This window comes from Salarias fasciatus, chromosome 19 (assembly GCF_902148845.1).
Source record: "Salarias fasciatus chromosome 19, fSalaFa1.1, whole genome shotgun sequence".
NCBI lineage: Eukaryota > Metazoa > Chordata > Actinopteri > Blenniiformes > Blenniidae > Salarias > Salarias fasciatus.
The window spans coordinates 18,550,097-18,568,208 of NC_043763.1; the positions used below are offsets into that span (position 1 = coordinate 18,550,097).

Here is an 18,112-nt window from a genome sequence, read left to right on the forward strand (position 1 = left end):
AAAATTTATGAGTGCATATATTTAGTTTTTAAAAGGCACTTTTCTCAGCGCTTGCCAATAAAAACAAAGGTTGATATACTGTATATTTAACTGGGCTTGGTTAGATCCTATAAAACGTAATGCAAAACAAATTCCCTGAGGAATATTTCCATTATTTGCTTAAATGATACCAAGGATGAAGATGGTCCAATCCACTACTGATCGATCTGCTTTTCTCTGTCTCCAATGCTAAATAACAGAAGTTGCAAATTCAACACATTTGCCAAAACCTCTCCTAAAAATAGTTTGTTGTGACTCAGATGTGGTAATGTGGACTTTCTGCTTTCATTACTGGGAAAACTGCAAATGAAAAGTTTTGGGAATTGTCTTGGGAAATGTCAAAACATGGGAACTCTACTTTCTAGTCTGTCCTTCATCCAACATGACATTAAAAAAAGAAACAACTATTGATGAAGTGAGAGACGTCTTGGATCACAAATAAATAAATAAATAAATAAATAAATTTGGTTGAAGTTTGTGAGAGCTTTTCAAACATTAACATGTTTTGACCTTTCTGCCTCATTAAATCTCCCCAGCATAAGTAAATGATAACAATATTAATAATATATTTTTAATGTACTTTGACACTCTAAATTTAATCAACTTCCCTCATACAATCCCTGCACAATGTTCCCACCTGCTTTAGTATTGTGCTCACTGCTTTTGCAGCTCTCTTTTTTTAAAGAAAAAAACCAATTAAAACCGCAATCAGACCCGGAAAGACTGCTGTGTGCTCTCAGCCCAGGGAGCGATGAAATATTTACGCTGATAAACACAGCGCGAGCGCAACTTGCATGAACCTGCGCACCTGACGGACGGTCCCAGGCCGGCGCGCGCGCGCCTTCAGGAGCTCCGCGCGGGACTGCGCGCTGCAGCCAGGGCGCGCGCGCTCCGGACCGAGCAAAGTCAAGCAGCAGGCGACCGGACACAGCGGCGGAGCGCATGCACGGCCAGGTAAGCCGCTGCACGCATCCTGCGTTTGGTGCCAACGGCGTGTTTTACTTTACTGGGTGATTGTTTAGTTTGCAAAATATCGGGGACAGGCGCTCCTTTCTGTCACTTTTATGTAAACGGCTACTTTATTTATATGAATAGTAGTATTTCTCCTTTGGAATTGTTTTGTGAGAGTGTACAGCAGTTAAAATGCTGCAAAATTGTTTAAAAACTGACCTTGGCTCGTCTCTGGCTGTAGTTTGAAACGCTATATTACAGTGCGCAGCAGAAACCAAAGTAAGCCGCAGCTGCTCGTTTTAGAATGAGAAACAGAGCAGACATCAGATTTTGACAGTTAAAATCCAGAATTTAATAAAAATACGGGCAACAGTGCAAAATAATCATCAGGTCGACTGACATTTTGGGAGCAGGTTCACATGTGAAAAAGAGGTCACTGTGTTTTATTTTAACAAAATCATTCTTTATTTTCTGATTTAATCATTATTTGATGTAATACTCTTGAATAAGTTGGGAAAAAAACATGCAGAAAGATCTTTTTTCCCCAGGAGAGCATTCACTACATCATGCTTGAGCACTACATGTGCATGCGCCTGATATTTACCAAGTTAATCTTTATAATGGTATGCAGATATATTAAGTATGTACTGTTCACATGCAGTTTGTTGCAGAAATACAAGCCAAACATGTGCTCATGTCACACATGCTGCAAAGGTGACATCTCCTCCACCTAATTTAAAGTAATCACCAGGAAGCAATGTTGACACTTCCACCTTTCATTAGCCTACATGGTGTCACAGAAACCCACATGCAACCTGATACGCGATAGCAGTGAAGGGTGCTAATTTCACTGTTTGTGTGCAGGCAGCGCCGCCTCTGTGATTTCCACCAGGTGTAAGCGCTCAGCCCCGCCACGGCCTCATCATGGTGTACGGTCAGGTACTGCATCCACCCCACGACTGCTTCATCAATGTTAATGTTGGAGGCTTCAAGCAACGACTGGGCCACGCCGTTCTGCAACGCTTCCCGCAGACCCGCCTCGGCCGCCTCCTCTGCTGCAGCTCCAAAGAGGCCATCCTGGAGCTCTGCGACGACTTCAGCCCCTCGGAAATGGAGTACTACTTTGACCGCAACCCTCGTTTTTTCTGTTACGTCCTCAATTTCTACCTCACCGGAAAAATCCACCTGGTGGACGGGCTGTGCGTGGTCTCGTTTTGCCAGGAGATCGAGTACTGGGGCATCAAGAAGGGCCAGCTGGACTGCTGCTGCAGCGGCCGGTTCCACGAACTGATGGAGATGGCTGAGGACGAGCGCTGGGATCAGAGGAGCGACGACGGGCAGCAGCTTCACAGCCTGGGCTCTTCTCTCGAGGAGCTGGCGTCTTCGGTGGACGACGAGGAAATGTTTGAGGGCTCCTGGTGCGCCAGCGCCCGCCGGAGCGTTTGGCTTCGCCTGGAGAATCCGGGCTTCTCCACCTCAGCCAAGGTGCTGGCTGTCGCCTCGCTGAGCGTCGTCCTCGCCTCTATCGTGGCCATGTGTGTTCACAGCATGCCAGATTTCCATCAAGTGGATCTCGATGAAAAGGAGATAGAGAATCCAGTGCTGACTTTCTTTGAGTACTTCTGCATCCTGTTCTTCTCGGTGGAATTTGTTCTGCGTTTGGTTGTAGCGCCGTCAGCTCGAAGGTTCTTGTGCAGCCCCCTCAATATCATTGACTTATTATCGATCGTTCCCTTCTTCGTCACAATGACCTGTGATATGTTGATGGAGGACGACAGCACGGAGCTGGAGAACGTGGGCAAGGTGGTGCAGATCCTCAGGCTGATGCGAGTGTTTCGCATCTTCAAGCTGGCCCGTCACTCGGCGGGTCTCCGCTCGCTCGGCGCCACGCTGCGGCACAGCACCCGGGAGGTGGGGCTCCTGGTGCTGTTCCTGTCCGTGGGCATCTCCATGTTTTCCGCCCTGGTTTACTGTGTGGAGAAGGAATCTCAGGAGTCGGAGCTGCAGACTATCCCCATCGCCTGGTGGTGGGCCACCATCAGCATGACCACGGTGGGCTACGGGGACACTTTTCCTGTTACTTTCGCCGGGAAGCTGATCGGAACCGTGTGCATCATCTGTGGGTTGCTGATTGTGGCGCTGCCCATCACAAACATCTTTAATAAGTTCTCCAAGTTTTACCAGAAGCAAAGACACTTGGATCTCAAGCAAACCTTAAAATAAACCTTCGTCCGAGAACAAAACCAGAACACATAAAGACTTCCAACACAAAATGTTCACAGAAATTGTATTAGCTGCCAAATAAACTGCAAACAAACTGATTTAAAAGGAGCTTGTTGTGAAATATAAATCATATTTACAACATTACTGTTGTTGATGTTGGTGTTCCCTCATACTTGAGGAATAACTGTTTTTTTTTTGTGAAGTGTAAAGTTTATGATGGACCGGTTTTGCTCCATGGACTATATAGATATGAACGTCTTCTTCACAGCGAACTCAAACTATCCCTCTCCCTGGTGGCTGATTTTAAAATAGGTCATAAGATCTGCCCCTGGCATGTTTGCACATTAGACACAAGCCAAATTAGATTTTCAAAGTGGTAGCCTGATTTTTTTTTTTTTTTTTTTTGTGGAAGATAGATGTCATTTTAGACATTAGTGTCTTTTTTTGTGGTCAGTTTTAATAAGGTACTTAATACAATGAAATATGACGTTGTGATTGACAGCATCACGGAAATTACTTGGTTATGCAGGTGTTTTTGTTTTGATGGTGCAGCTTCAGGACTAATGTTTAACATCAGTCTCTCACAGTCAGCCCTTTAGCTCATCACACAGAGAAACACCAGCTTGGAAGGTTTTTCATGTATGACAAAATAGCTTTAACAAGCCAGTCTACATGGCAGTAACTGTATTTTAATTGCTAATTTCAGACAATTTCCGATTATAAACAGCAATGGAAGTTTGACATACTTTAACTTTCTTATGAACAGCAATTTCCAAGATGAAAATCTCTAGTAGCATCTTTTAAACCTTTTAAACTTTGCACTTCTTGAGCTTTGTCAAGTCTTTCTGTAGTTTCATATCAAGGATATGGAATCAAATGGATATGATATGATGATGATATGAATGATGATGATAGCAACCTTTAGCAACCTTTAGATCTTATCGTTGAATGTGTGCATGATCTGCAGAAATTTGCAAAGACAACTGGATTAAACACTGAGAGAGACACTGTAGTCAAGGCAGCAAACATCAGCCACCATGCTGGTGGTACCAAACAAAGCGAGACCGCACCACCAAAACCTTTGTTTCTACTGAAATTTGGTGGGTTTTTTTTAATCACGCAGGATCTAAAATTGACTTGTCAGACTAGGAATTCTACTACTTTGAGTTTAAACTAACATTTTATTCCTTTATTCGGCGAGTCTATTAAAGCACCAAGTCATTGTTATGTTCATAACCACCTCGGAGATGACACAGCGATATGTATTTCTGAATCTTTCCTTGGTGTCCATTCCCACGCTGCAGCTGGAGTCCTGTCCTGCTATCGATCGTCATGTCTCTGTTGTATTCAGTTTCAAAGTGCGTTCAAATGTTTAATCCGGCGCGAGTGGTAATGCTGTGTGCTGGGTCATCAGTGTAATGACTTCTGCATCAATGTGACTCGGTCAAGAATCAATAAAAATCTTCAGCAGGTGCTGAGTGCACAGTTCATCCTACGACGTGAATCGAAAGTCTTTAAACAGAGGAATTAACGGACGGTCTTTATTTGACTGATCATTTTTAACAACAGTTTGTGTTTTACATGTATACACTGAACCGTGCTGTCGTTTACCCCCCCACTTACTGCCGCAGTCCCCTTCATTGACAGTTTGTACGTGCGGTGTGTCTATTTTTTTCCCTACCACAGATAAGAATGTGCCGATCAATGAAAACCAAATGTCCGAGCTGCCCTCCAAAGGATGCCAAAGGATACGTGGACTGTGCTGGGTTGGTGGTGAGCCATCGTGAGATTATTCTCACTGGCAGCTGTACATTTATAATGCACCTGTCAGGGAATTGCTAAGCAGCTTGTGGCTTCAGCCCTTAAATAAATGTTTACATCAGCACTGAGGGGCATGGTCACCTTTTCCGCTCCGTTTCCTCCTTCGCTCGTCTTTGCTTTACGCTTAAAGTCACACCGGGTTGCACTCGGATTTAGTTCATTGCTTCTGTCCATCCAACTGAAAGTCACCATCAGCAATGCCTGTGTTCACATTAGTAGTGAAGGTCAGCCAGGAGACTCCCTGTGCAGGAACATGGAGGTGCTTTCTGTGCTCATGGGGGTACTGCAGTTAGCAGTAGTGTCCTAAGCTTTATAAGCTAAAATAATGGCACTTACTCGTACATATGGATTTGTCAGCGCCACAGTAGCTCCTAATAATGTATATGTTCAATTGATGGATCAAATTAGGATAATATAGGATACTAATCTATGTCAGACATACTAGTATTGTTCATTTTGAGACTGAATTAAATCCTATTTTGGACATTAAATGAAAAAGATAACAATATAGGAGTCGATTCTTTAATGCTTATACTCTGCCAGAGTTTGAAACAACCAGGGACCTTTAAAAGACTTATTACTTATTGGGAAATCCTGATAATATGGAATTACAAAAGTTCATTCTTGAAGTCAAACAGAATGACTAACTTTTCATCATTTTCCTGAGCCAATGTGCTCCTGATTTCATTGTCACACATCTGAGAGAACCTGACAGAAATGCCCCGCTCAAATACACCATATACGTTCCTCACAGAAAAAATAAAAGAAATGTTTATATATATACCGTAATGTCAAATATTGCAACACTTCCTAATAAAACTGTGAGAATAAAATATAAAAAAAGTGGAAAAAGACCCAGTTGAATCCAGATTGTGAGGACCGAAGAGGATGAGGGAATCCTGGTGACTGCTGCTGAAATGAGGCCGATTCCTTCGTTCTGGGTGTGAAGCTGAACAGACCTCAGGCTGACCTGCAGCCTGTTCGCTACGGACCTCTCTGAGAACTGTTCGCTCTGCTGATCCAGGAACCCCGGACTGCTGGCACCACTCTGTCTGACCTCCTGACCTCCTGCACAAGCGCGTCACGTCCAGATCCAACCTGAACCGGTTTCCAGAATGAAGATGTTGATGCATGAACCGTATCTTCCAAATGTGTCTCTCTGCTGACCTTTATCTGCAGACATTTGAAATGTGCCATTTTGCGATTGCTGCCCCGCTAAACGTCTTCCACAGAGTGCACAGTTCTGATAAACCTGTTGTTTCTCTTGGCGTATAGCTCCGCTAATCGCTGCTGTTTCACTGAACCTACTGGTCTGATAAACTCGCTGCTCTGGTAATCAAATAAACATGCTGAAATGAACGCTTTCTGCTCGGCTGCATTTCCAGTTTGTTTGTGTAGCGACGGGATTTAAAAAAAAAAAAAAAAAGTGGAAAAAAAATATGGGTCCTAACACTGAACCTTGTGGAACTCCGTGACCTATTTCAGTATGTAGTGATGAGTAGTTTTTATCTTTAAGCTTACATGACATCTGCATTAATTTATTAAAGATTTATTTTAGCCTTATAATGTTTTTTAAATAACTTTTTAAATTAAGTACTATAAATTTATTTCTCTAAACACTTTTCAGCGTCTTAATGTGTCGGCCACTGCCTCAAATTACGTATGTCAAAACATCTGTCCTCAATTTGCCCAAAAACCATCTGAGCAGTCAGAACTAATGTATTGATTCTCACTGTAAATGTCAAACTCTTCATGACTTCTCATCATTGCTTCACGCTGCTCAAGCTGACTAAAGGGAGAACGACTCAGTCATACGGAAGAGTGGCCCAGTCATACTGCCTCTGGATTCCATCCATCTTGCCTTCAGAGGGAAAAATACTGTCTTTCTGTCACAGTCATCCAGGGGTGGAAAGAGATTTTAGTACAACATGAACTGTGATGGGAAAGAAAATTAGAGGGGGAATAAGTTCATTTGAAGCAGCCACTGTTCTGAGCAGTTAGTGTATGACGTTAAGAAAAACTGTGAAGTGAAGAAAAACTAGACACTGTCATCTAACTACGGGTTGATCCAAAACATCTAATATTTAAAGTTTGATGTAATACTTACAAACGGGAGCTGCAGGTTTGAAAACCCTGAAGTTTTCTTCGACTCTATAACTGTTACAGGATGTCTCAGGTTCCCTTGTCGAGTCTGAAAGGTCCCAGAAATCCAGGGTTTGATTTCAGGAAATAGTGTTTGCGCTTCAATTTCCGCTATTGATACTTGAAGGACACTGTCGGAGAAACGCAATGAAATGACACTCCTCTCACACATTACAAGGCTGAAACATCGTCAGCATGCTGCTGGATGCAGACGATGGGAATCAGCTGCATTACACCGTCCTACAACCTGGGATCAGTTTTCTGATTGATTTTTGTCTCAGTAAAGTAGAATATTTTTTGCGATGTGAGCTTTGTGGCTGTTGTGGTCACTTGTGCCCAAATCAAGGATCCTATTCTGTTTTTGTTGGCTTTATTTCCTCACAGCTGGTTGCAGCAGTCAAAACTCAATCAGAAGCTGTCAAGACAACTTAAAAAAAGTACCTCTGAAATAACCTCTATATCAATAATACAGATATCTGCTTATTTTGGGGAGCTTTGTTGTTTAAAATAGAATAATATAACTCTTACTTCTCTCGTCTCACACCCAAACTAGGGAGCATACTTCTATCTTCATTGCCTGCAGGTAGGGGTGGAGCTGTGAGTACGAGGTTGGGTGGAGCTGGTACTACAGGTAGGGGCAGAGTCATATCTGTGTGACAGACAGATCATCTCTCTTTCATCCCTGATCATTCTAAAGCTGTCCTCCAGGTCTCCATCTAACTGCATAAACAGTCAGTCAGGACAGCATTTCTGCTCCAGGAAATCAAAGTGAGTAATATTCAATCTCATTTTGAATTTATCCAACGGATTTCGTCTGTTTTTAACTGGGATCAGTTGTAGCTCACTGCAACACCAAATCAGAAGTTCATAGAAGGCAGGGTATGATTTATATCTGGAGAAAATACTTTTAATGTTCTTCAAAAATCTTTTTGATTTCAAACTGATGAAATACAAACTCAGTTTTTCTTTGTTTCACCTGAAAATAAAGTTTTTTTTCCTAACTTCTCAGTTTCTCGGACAGCCATGGAAGACCAACAGGATTTAATGACCAGTGAATTTCACAGCCAAATTCAAGAAGCAATGAAGAAAGGTGTTGCTGAAGGAGTTGCAAAGATCAATGAGCATTTAGAAGAGCAGAAGAACACTCCACTGAACATCGCCATCACTGGAGAATCTGGCTCTGGAAAATCCACCTTCATTAATGCTTTCAGAGGCATAAACAACAGCGATGAAGGAGCCGCTCCAACCGGAGCTGTTGAAACCACCACAGAGGTCAAACCGTATCCTCACCCGAACCACCCCAATGTCACATTATGGGATCTCCCTGGTGTTGGAACCCCCAACTTCCCAGCTGATGAGTACTTGGAGAAGGTTGGATTTGAGAGATTTGACTTCTTCATCATCATCGCAGCGGCTCGATTCAAAGAAAACGATGTGAAACTCGCTCAGGAGATCAAGAGGATGGGGAAAAAGTTCTACTTTCTTCGTTCGAAGATTGACAGTGATTTATACAACGAGGAAAGAAGCCAAAAAAACTTTGACAGACAGAAGACTCTCAACGACATCAAAGAAAACTGCATTAAAGGTAAATACACTATTCAAATCACCAGAAAATGAGTTTATAACTCATTCAATTAGTGTTTTTCCATTTCCTAAACCTGCTGATTCTATAATATTTTACAGGTCCATTGTACGTTCAACACAGACAAATAAGCCTTTAATATCAACATTATGTGAATAGGGATCAACAGACTATGACGTGAATAAATTAAAACACAATGAAACTTTGCTGCTGAGGCACAGACGTGCAATAAACATTGCATGGAGTGTTTTTGACCTGGTGTTCAGTAAATTTGCAGTTATAGTTCCTCATGAGGCTGAAAGGGGCACATGAGGTCCATAACACTGATATCAACAACAGAACTTAAAACTTTCCTTGTTGGTTTGAAAGGTTCCTTATATTAAAAAGTAGTTGTATGACTGTTTTTTTAATATATAAAAAGTAAAATAAAACAAAAAAGTGATACAAGTGATTTAAGTTGCTCCAGAACACAAGTCTAATAATTAGTCAAAAACTGCATTTTGAAGAGGGGAAAAAAACATATATAAGTCACACTAAAAATTGCATTTTATTTTAGAGTTTTATTTCACAAAATTAATGACCAAGAACAGACATTCAGTCTGGAAAGACAAGTTGTACAACTGCACAATAGCGCAGAGAGCAACAGGTTGGACAGGTTTCCGATACGTTAATGCAACAATAATGACTATTAAGCTACACAATTCCATAAAGAACATTCCTGGGATTCTCACTGGACTAAATTATTGTAGTTCGCCAGCGAGTCTAACAGGAAAGTCCAGAGAGCAAGTTCACTGAGCTCCCGAACTCATTCCACACCACTGAATCCATCAAATTCTTCTGAACAACTCTGCAGAGTCACATCAAGCTAACAGCTGAAGATGGATAAGCATTTCACTACCATATTCAGAATCTATGGTTCACCAATAGCGAACGCGTCTCGGCTCTTTTTGCAGCAGCCTGGTTCAGGAGGATTTTTGGCCCTTCTTGTTCTACAGAATCTTCTATGTTTGTGGTTTAACTTGGATTAGCCTCTGCTTTTTGCCTGTCCCTCACTCCAAACTTTGTTTCTGCTACACAATTTACTACCTGCAGTTTGTATTCTGCACAATAGGATTTTCGTTTTGGAGTCATTGTGTTCAAACTCTTGGCTCAGTGTGGAACAGCACAGGTAAAACAAGCTATGGGTGCGGTGTGGTGCTGTCAGTCATTCAGTTAACCCGGGATGATTTGAGTGCTTCAGGAATAATTAAAGAAAAAAAAATTAAATTGAACACCTGTTGTACCGGTCCAGAATGGGAGGAGATTTATTCATTTATTTATTTTTTTATCTCATCCCTAATAGGAGTGTGGCTTGAGAAAAACTGGTAACTCGGAATGACATTTCAGGGCGATGCACAAACTACGAGGTGGATTCCACAATCCAAAATAAGTAACAAAGAGATCAAGGCTCAATCCCATTTCTTTTTCTAGCCCTCCCCCTTAGCCCTACCCCTTGCCCCTACCCCTTTGAAACGGAGTGCTAAGGGGTGGGGCCGAAAGTAAACCCCTCCGAATTGGGACACCCCTTCGACAATCATCATCAGTAGTCGCCGCTGCTGATGACGTAGGCAGATGCGACAATTGTTTGCCGAAGAAGAATGTTTTTCTGACATTTTAAAACTTTACTCATTGGGAAAATACATTTATGAACTTCTTGGGTCTTGCAAGGCTTTCTGGGAAATCTGTCATCCAGTGGCGGCCGGTGGCGAGGGGCGGCGGCGGGAGTGCTTGTTTTGGTCGCCTACACAGCGAGTGACGGAAGGGGTTACTTCACTTCCGCATTGGCTCCTTTCCACACCCACGCATTCCAGGCGGACAGTGTTGAAGAAACCAGTTTATTGAAAATAATCGTCTATCTGTTGTGTTTGGAATGCGCCTGGAATACGCAGGAGCGCTCCCGCCAATGCGGAAGTGAACTAACCCCGCCCATCAATCGCGGTGCAGGCGGACAAAACAGGTGCTCCCGCCGCCGCCTCTCGCCACCGGCCGCCACTGGATCATACCCCTCCATTTGAAGTGTGCCTCGGGAGAATCTCCGTTTGGAGGGGTGAATAGCCCTCCCCCTTGGCCCTACCCCTACATCATAATGACAATCGGGACACTCCTACCCCTCCACGTGAACGCGCAAAACGGAGGGGTAGGGCCAAGGGGGAGGGCTAAGGGATGAAATGGGATTCAGCGCAAATGACCTGATCTGTGTCCCCCACTGAACTTTCACTGAAGCCTTTTCATTTTCAGCTTGCTGTTCATTTCACTTTTCTGTGAGAGTTCTGACTCTTCTACCGCCTCTCAACTGTTGTCGATGAGTTTCAACATCATCACAAGAATGATTCCTTTCAGGGACTGTGGGTCACTGGTCTTTGACATTTCAGTTGTTAATTTCATTGCTAAATTCACTGCTAATGATGTTGGCTCTTCCAATCATTGCAAAGTAGAATTCAAACATGTCAACTGGAGAACTGCCTTTCAGAACTCACACCTTCTATAAACTTACTTCAAACTAAATTACAATGCAAAATAGTTCTTGACTTTGACAAATTTCTGAAGCCTTCTAAATTTCAAAATTTATTTAATCTGAATTTCTTTAAAAATCTGCGCAATTTATCGACTCTCGTGTTATGTCAATATATCCAGAATAATTGTATGAGCTTGAAAAGACAAACTATTTACACCCACATACATCTATAAGTTACTCACATTTACGCTTGTTAACTTCCTTTCTGAGCCATTCTCACCTCTGTTGTGTACAGTTCCTTTATTGCCTTACTTTTTAAACACTTCAAACTGCGTCTTCTTACGTTTTATTTTGCATGTAAGGTGAGACCGTTTCAACAATCAGTTCACCACTTTGTTCATTTGCACCTTTCAGCAGTTACTGTTCTCAGTAGATCTGAAATATACCTGATCAAAATAGGCTTGTGTCATCAGCAAATGCATTATTTTTAGCCGTGTATAGTTTTGATAACCACCTGAAAATCAAAGATACAAAAGGTGTTTCTTACGTGAGACTGAAGAGTGTCTAGAAAATCCCCCGTCAGTGATGAACTGGTGACCTGTCCACTTTGCACCATGACTTTGACCACTGTAAGCTGGGATTAGAGCTGAACAACCCTGAGTTGGATGAAGCAGAATCAATGATGGATGGTGGAACTTAAAGGTAAAAATTACCAAACAGATATGATCATGAGCAAATATGGAGACCGAATAGATACATTTTAAATTCGTAGTGGTCAGTCTCTTAGTGGTTTTGCTTTAAAGCCTTTCTAACAAGATGGTTTTCTGTTTCTTTGACCCAGGTCTTCATCATCAAGGCATTGAGGCTCCACAGGTCTTCCTGGTGTCCAGCTTTGAACTCCACCAGTTTGATTTCCACCTGCTGGAAGAAATATTAGAGCGAGAGCTTCCTGCACACAAGAGGAACGCTTTTCTCTACGCTCTGCCCAATATCAGCAAGGAGATCATCAAGAAGAAGAAGGATGCTTACCAAGCACAAATCAAGTATTATGCTGTTGTGTCTTTTCTTGGAGCAGCTGTACCGCTCCCGGGTCTTTCTGTCGCTGTTGATCTGGTTTTGGTGAAGAAAGTTTTGAAGGAATATGTGATCGGGTTCGGGCTTGATGAGAAGTCACTGAAGAGGCTTGCTGACTCCTCAGGTGTACCGTACTCCATTCTTGTTTCTGTCATGACTTCGCAGCTGGGAGCAACAACAATCACCCCTCAACTCATCCAGAATCTGTTGAGCCAACTTGCAATGGGATCAGCAGTAATAGCTGCAGAGGAAATATCCAGATTCTTTCTTGTTATTGGGATTCCATTATCAATGTGCCTCTCTGGTTATTCCACTTACAGAATTCTGAATTTTTTGCTCGACCTGGTCGCTGATGATGCTCAGAGACTCTTTGAAAAGGTTGTTAAAAAAACCAGTGAAGTGTGATTCTGTGACACATCTCAAAGTAGTGTGCACTCAATATATGAATGTAACACAAGAGTGTTATCTGATTATCTACATCGATTGTATGCAATCATAAGGGATACTCATTTATTACAACAATGATTTATGAATTAGTGTTATGTTGTTTTTCAGCACTTTTTACGAAGACTGTTGAAGCACTTGATGATAATCATTCAAACACCTGAACCAGTAAAATCAACAGATGTTTTCAGGTTATGGTGTGATGTACTGTGGAGGGATTATAGATTAAAACAACATGAATAAACATCTACACTTATGATTCTATTAGTTTTGTTTGACTCTTTCCTGGAATTGATTGATATTAACAGGTCTTCATGATGTGTGTAAACTGTATTATTAGTCTTCACTGACCTCTAGTGGTCATATTGAGAATGTACAACGAGATACAATTCAGATTTCAATCATTCCTTTTTCTTTGTTGTCTGTATCCAGTTGAAATTTGTAAGCAGTCATGAAACAAATTCAGAATTTTCTTTTGTTGTTTGGTTTCAGTAAACAGTGATGTGTTTTGTTGGGTCTTCAGATTGATTGATATTATTTGCTTCTTTCATGTGGGTGCATTGAGGTTGCCACGTAAACCAGCCTTGGCCACTCCTCATCCGCATTTGGATTTTGGAGTTGGGTTCAACTCCAAGCCCAACTCTAAATCCAAATGTGGATGAGGAGTGGGCAGGTCTGGTTTACAAGGCTAACATTGAGGATCTACAACAGTAATCATTCAGATTTTGATAACTTCTCTCAGTTGTTAATGAATACTTTAGCTTTCGAAAAGGATTTTCACTCTACTAATAAATTGAGGCTTTGTTCTTGTTTACTGTCCTCTATGAGAGGTTGTATTAAATAAAATGTATTATATAAAGAATAAATAAATCAATGAATAAATAAATAAATAAATAAATAAATAAATAAATAAATAAATAAATAAATAAATTGAGGCAATAATAATAATAATACACATTTTTGATTCACATTTTTCTTTGTGTGTATGGGGTCATAGTACACTAGAAATTATTTGTAACAAAGACACTCATTATACGTAACAATAAAAAAAAAAAATAGGTCCCTGAAATATGAATTACCGATTGATGAAACGAGGAAGAAAGAATAGGAAAGACACATTTTGTTGTTTTTCATATACTGTGGGGAGGTTCCTGTATTCAAAGAGATATTATTGTCCTAAGGACACCTGGTATGTTGCACGTTGACATTTTGAGAACAGTTCTGTTGTCTGGTGGTGACAGAGAAATAACAATAGGATCAATCAACTGGCTATAACACACTGAGTCTGAGACTGCTCTAACAGAGGACATTGAGAGAAAACAGAGAGGAGGAGGAGACAAGGCCTCATCCACATCCAGAGACCTAATTGACGTTCTGGGAGAAGGTGGGCTTTCTCAATGGTTTAGGCCCCTCATCACTTGACCTTCCCTCACTGTGGTTTGCTCACTGACCCCTTGGATTTGAGATTCTGACCTCCTCTGCATTACGGCACTCCCTGGGAGGCTGGCTGCCACTTCAGTCAATATCAGACTGGTGTGTGTGGTAACAGTTTTGCATATCTACAGTTTAGACTAGGACAAAATGGCAAATGACACCTGGACCAGAATGCTTTAAGAAGACTCACAAGCTAGGTACAAAGAACAGGAAAAATATAATTAAATCTAATATTTAATTATGTATTAAATATTTAAAAACTACTACATTTCTTTTCAGTGATTGTGGTAACTTTGAATTATCTGAGAAATGGTGCCGACTGGATGGACTGATTATGAACAAATATCCATTGGTTTGAATTTCAGATAAATGTATCTATTTAATGTGTGTAGATTTATTTATTTATTTTAATATGTTTCATTCATTTCATGAGGTTCTGCCTTTCTTTCCTCACATGACTGCACATCACTGAGGTTACCGTTAAAGATTGAGACCCAGTGGACAGTCTGTTTTAGAATGGTTGTTGAAGGGAGACAATCTTTAAGAATTTGGTTTTACTGTAAAGCCTCCTCCTCCTCACTCTATGGTATAAAGGTCAGCTTCCCTTCTTACCCAATCACTCTCAAACACACTGTCCTCCGGGTCTCCAGCTTCTGGTCTGTCGAAGACACGATCTAAGTGAGTAGTATTTAATGTCATTTTGAATTTATCGAACAAATTTCTTTAAAAAATAGAAGAACACTTCCTAATGAGGTTGAATTTTGAGGTCAGTGTGTGAAGACAAGGTTTTCACTGGTCAGATACAGATACATGCAGTATTGCAGTGAAATGTGACGACTGTCCACCAGGCTCTACAGCACAATGTCAACTGGCAAAAAAAATAAATCAAATACAAATGAAAAGAAAAAAAAAACCATGTAAAAGCACAAATGGGTAAAAAAGCAGTTACATTCAAGAATCAAAGTTTCTTTCCCTGTGTGTGTGTGTGTGTGTGTGTGTGTGTGTGTGTGTGTGTGTGTGTGTGTGTGTGTGTGTGTGTGTGTGTGTGTGTGTGTGTGTGTGACGCCATCCTCCACTCCACGCAAAACAGTCACACCAAAATGTTTTCAAAGAGCATTCACAACATTCACAACAGTGAGTGAACAACAAATCAAGAGCTACTTAAATCTAAAGTGACAGTGAGCGCTCCAGAACAAACCAAACATCCACACTTTTCTCCCAGTTACCTTTCATAATAAACAAGAACAGAAAAAAATCTGGCCTCCCTGGTGAACTTAAGTCACTCCAATATGTCAGCAGTCTACTCTGCTGACATCAAACAAAGCTCAGCACCATGCAGCGCCGTGGAGTCGTGGCTGGTTGCAAATAATTATCTTCTGCAGATTTCTGCCCAGAACTTCTCAGCACCTCTAAACATGAACTATTAATCTGCTCAGCTGTTCACTAATTGTTTCTTGTTGATGCCAAGACTAGCCTGTAACTTGAAATCTTTGTTTATCAAGGAAATGATGGTTATTTCTACTTTTCTCAGTTCCGAGGATGGCCATGGAAGATCAGTGGAGCTTCATTACAAGTGAACAGCAAATGCACATTAAAACAGCAATTGAGAAAAGTCTTGCTGAAGGAGTTGCAAAGATCAATGAGTATTTAGAAGAGCAGAACAACACTCCACTAAAGATTGCCGTCACTGGAGAATGTGGCTCTGGAAAATCCACCTTCATTAATGCTTTCAGAGGCATTAATGACAGCGATGAAGGAGCTGCCCCTACTGGAGTTGTTGAAACCACCACAGAGGTCAAAGCGTATCCTCATCCGAACCTCCCCAATGTCACATTGTGGGATCTTCCTGGTGTTGGAACCCCCAACTTCCCAGCTGATGGGTACTTGAAGAAGGTTGGATTTGAGAAGTTTGACTTCTTCGTCATCATCTCAGCTGCTCGATTCAAAGAAAATGATGTGAGACTCGCTCTGGAGATCAAGAGGATGGGGAAAAAATTCTACTTTCTTCGTTCCAAGATCGACTTTGATATAAGCAACGAGGAAAGAAGTAAGATCAATTTTGACAGACAGGAGACTCTCAAAGCCATCAGAGAAAACTGCATTGAAGGTAAATACACTTCTTACACTGAGTGTAGTGTATTGTGGTCAGTATTATTCACACAAGCATTTTTTTGTTGTTTTTTTTTCAGTTCACTCATTTAATGTTATCACACAGGAGTTTTGTCTGTTCATGAACCAGTTCAAAGAATGTAGTTTCACTTTTATGAGTGAGTCCAGAAGGTGTTTCTTACCCGAGACTCCAGACTGTCTGGGAAATGCCCTGGAAGTGATGAACTGGTGTACTGGTCCACTGTAAACTGGGATTAGAGCTGAACAACCCTGAGTTAGATGAAGCAGCATCGACAATGGATGGTGTAACTTGAATGGAAAAAAAAAGATTCTCAAATACAGACATGAGCCAATATAACTGAGAATAAAAACATTTAAAATTCTCTGTGTTTTAGTGTTTTTGCTGTTAAAGCCTTTCTAACAAGATAATTTTTTTTTGACTTTCACACAGGTCTTCGTCATGAAGGCATTGAGGCTCCACAGGTCTTCCTGGTGTCCAGCTTAGAGCTCCACCAGTTTGATTTCCATTTGCTGGAGGAGACATTAGAGAGAGAGCTTCCTGAACACAAGAGGCACGCTTTTGTGTGTGCTTTGCCTAAAATCAGCAAGGAGATCATCAAGAAGCAGAAGGATGCTTACCAAGCACAAATCAAGTATTATTCTGCTGTGTCTTCACTTGGAGCAGCTGTACTGACCTCTGGGCTTTCTAATGTTGATATGGCCTTAGTGAAGAAAGTTGTTGTGCAGTATGTGATCGGGTTCGGGCTTGATGAGAAGTCACTGAAGAGGCTTTCTGACTCCTCAGGTGTACCGTACTCTGAGCTTCTTTCTGTCATGACTTCACAACTGGGAGCAACAACGATCACCGATGAACTCATCCAGAAGCTGCTGAAGCAAAGTCCAATAGCTTTGGCATTAATAGCTGCAGAGGAAATATCCAGATTCTTTGTTGTTATTGGGATTCCAGTATCAATGATCCTCTCTGGTGTTTCCACTTACAAGATTCTGAAACTTTTCCTCAACGTCGTCGCTGATGATGCTCAGAGAGTGTTTGAAAAGGCCGTTAAAAAAACCCAGTGAGGTGTGATTCTGTGACACATTTCAAAGTGGTGCACTCAAGTTCCTCTGAGCAGATTAAATATGTGTTAAATACACAATATATGCAATGGAGTCATGCATTTATTACAGCAATGTTTTTTTTTTTTAAATTTTCTTGTATGTTAAATGTCAGTACTTTTTGCAATTAATGTTGAAGCATGTGATGGCAATCATTTCAAGATCTGAACCAGCATAATCAGCAGATATTTTCAGATTATTATTATATGTGATATGTGGAGGGATTATCGATTTAAACAATATAAATGACAATCTACGCTTGTAATTGTTGTTGAAATGTTACTTTTGTTCGAGTCTTTTCTGAGGTTGATTTGTATTATTTGGTCATAATGATGTTTGTATATTATTAGTCTTCACTTATTTCTAGTGATCATATTAAGAACGTACAGCCAGATAAAATTCAGATTTCAACTATTGCTTTTTCTTTTGTGTCTTTATCCAGCTGGAATTTGTAAGCAGTCATGTAATCAATTTAGATTTTGCTTTTGCTGTTATTAGTATGGTTTTACGAGACAGTGATTTCTTTTCTTGCGTCTTCAGACAGATTATTATTTGCTGCTTTCACGTGGACACATTGAGGCTCTGCAGAAGTAGTCATTGAGATTTTGATGATTTCTTTCAGTTGTTCATGAATACCTCAGCTTTCAAAAAGACTTTTTGTCCAATAATTAAGTGAAGAAATG

The 18,112-nt window shown here is 41.0% G+C and overlaps 3 protein-coding genes across 3 annotated transcripts; all 3 read left to right on the plus strand.

The window, feature by feature from the left end:
• The first annotated feature begins 1,914 nt into the window (after positions 1-1,914).
• On the plus strand, positions 1,915-3,213 carry kcns3a (potassium voltage-gated channel, delayed-rectifier, subfamily S, member 3a). The gene has a single exon (XM_030117512.1). It carries the CDS (start codon positions 1,915-1,917, stop codon positions 3,211-3,213), a length of 1,299 nt encoding a protein of 432 aa, XP_029973372.1.
• A 4,986-nt stretch (positions 3,214-8,199) lies between these two features.
• On the plus strand, positions 8,200-12,731 carry LOC115407151 (interferon-inducible GTPase 5-like). Its single transcript, XM_030117513.1, has 2 exons — positions 8,200-8,761; positions 12,094-12,731. The coding sequence occupies exons 1-2, from the start codon at positions 8,200-8,202 to the stop codon at positions 12,729-12,731; spliced, it is 1,200 nt and encodes a 399-aa protein (XP_029973373.1).
• Positions 12,732-14,856: 2,125 nt separating this feature from the next.
• LOC115407085 (interferon-inducible GTPase 5-like) lies at positions 14,857-17,897 on the plus strand. The gene is made up of 3 exons (XM_030117446.1): positions 14,857-14,882; positions 15,736-16,311; positions 16,765-17,897. The coding sequence occupies exons 2-3, from the start codon at positions 15,744-15,746 to the stop codon at positions 17,391-17,393; spliced, it is 1,197 nt and encodes a 398-aa protein (XP_029973306.1). The 5' UTR covers positions 14,857-14,882; positions 15,736-15,743; the 3' UTR covers positions 17,394-17,897.
• Positions 17,898-18,112: the final 215 nt, after the last annotated feature.

What these genes read in the sequence shown, in the direction of transcription:
- kcns3a (XM_030117512.1), top strand. Translation starts at nt 1,915, where the DNA reads ATGGTGTACGGTCAGGTACTGCATCCACCCCACGACTGCTTCATCAAT.
- LOC115407151 (XM_030117513.1), top strand. Translation starts at nt 8,200, where the DNA reads ATGGAAGACCAACAGGATTTAATGACCAGTGAATTTCACAGCCAAATT. An exon ending in CAAAGAAAACTGCATTAAAG is followed by an intron (nt 8,762 to 12,093) that starts GTAAATACACTA and finishes TCTTTGACCCAG; the next exon opens with GTCTTCATCATCAAGGCATT.
- LOC115407085 (XM_030117446.1), top strand. Translation starts at nt 15,744, where the DNA reads ATGGCCATGGAAGATCAGTGGAGCTTCATTACAAGTGAACAGCAAATG. An exon ending in CAGAGAAAACTGCATTGAAG is followed by an intron (nt 16,312 to 16,764) that starts GTAAATACACTT and finishes ACTTTCACACAG; the next exon opens with GTCTTCGTCATGAAGGCATT.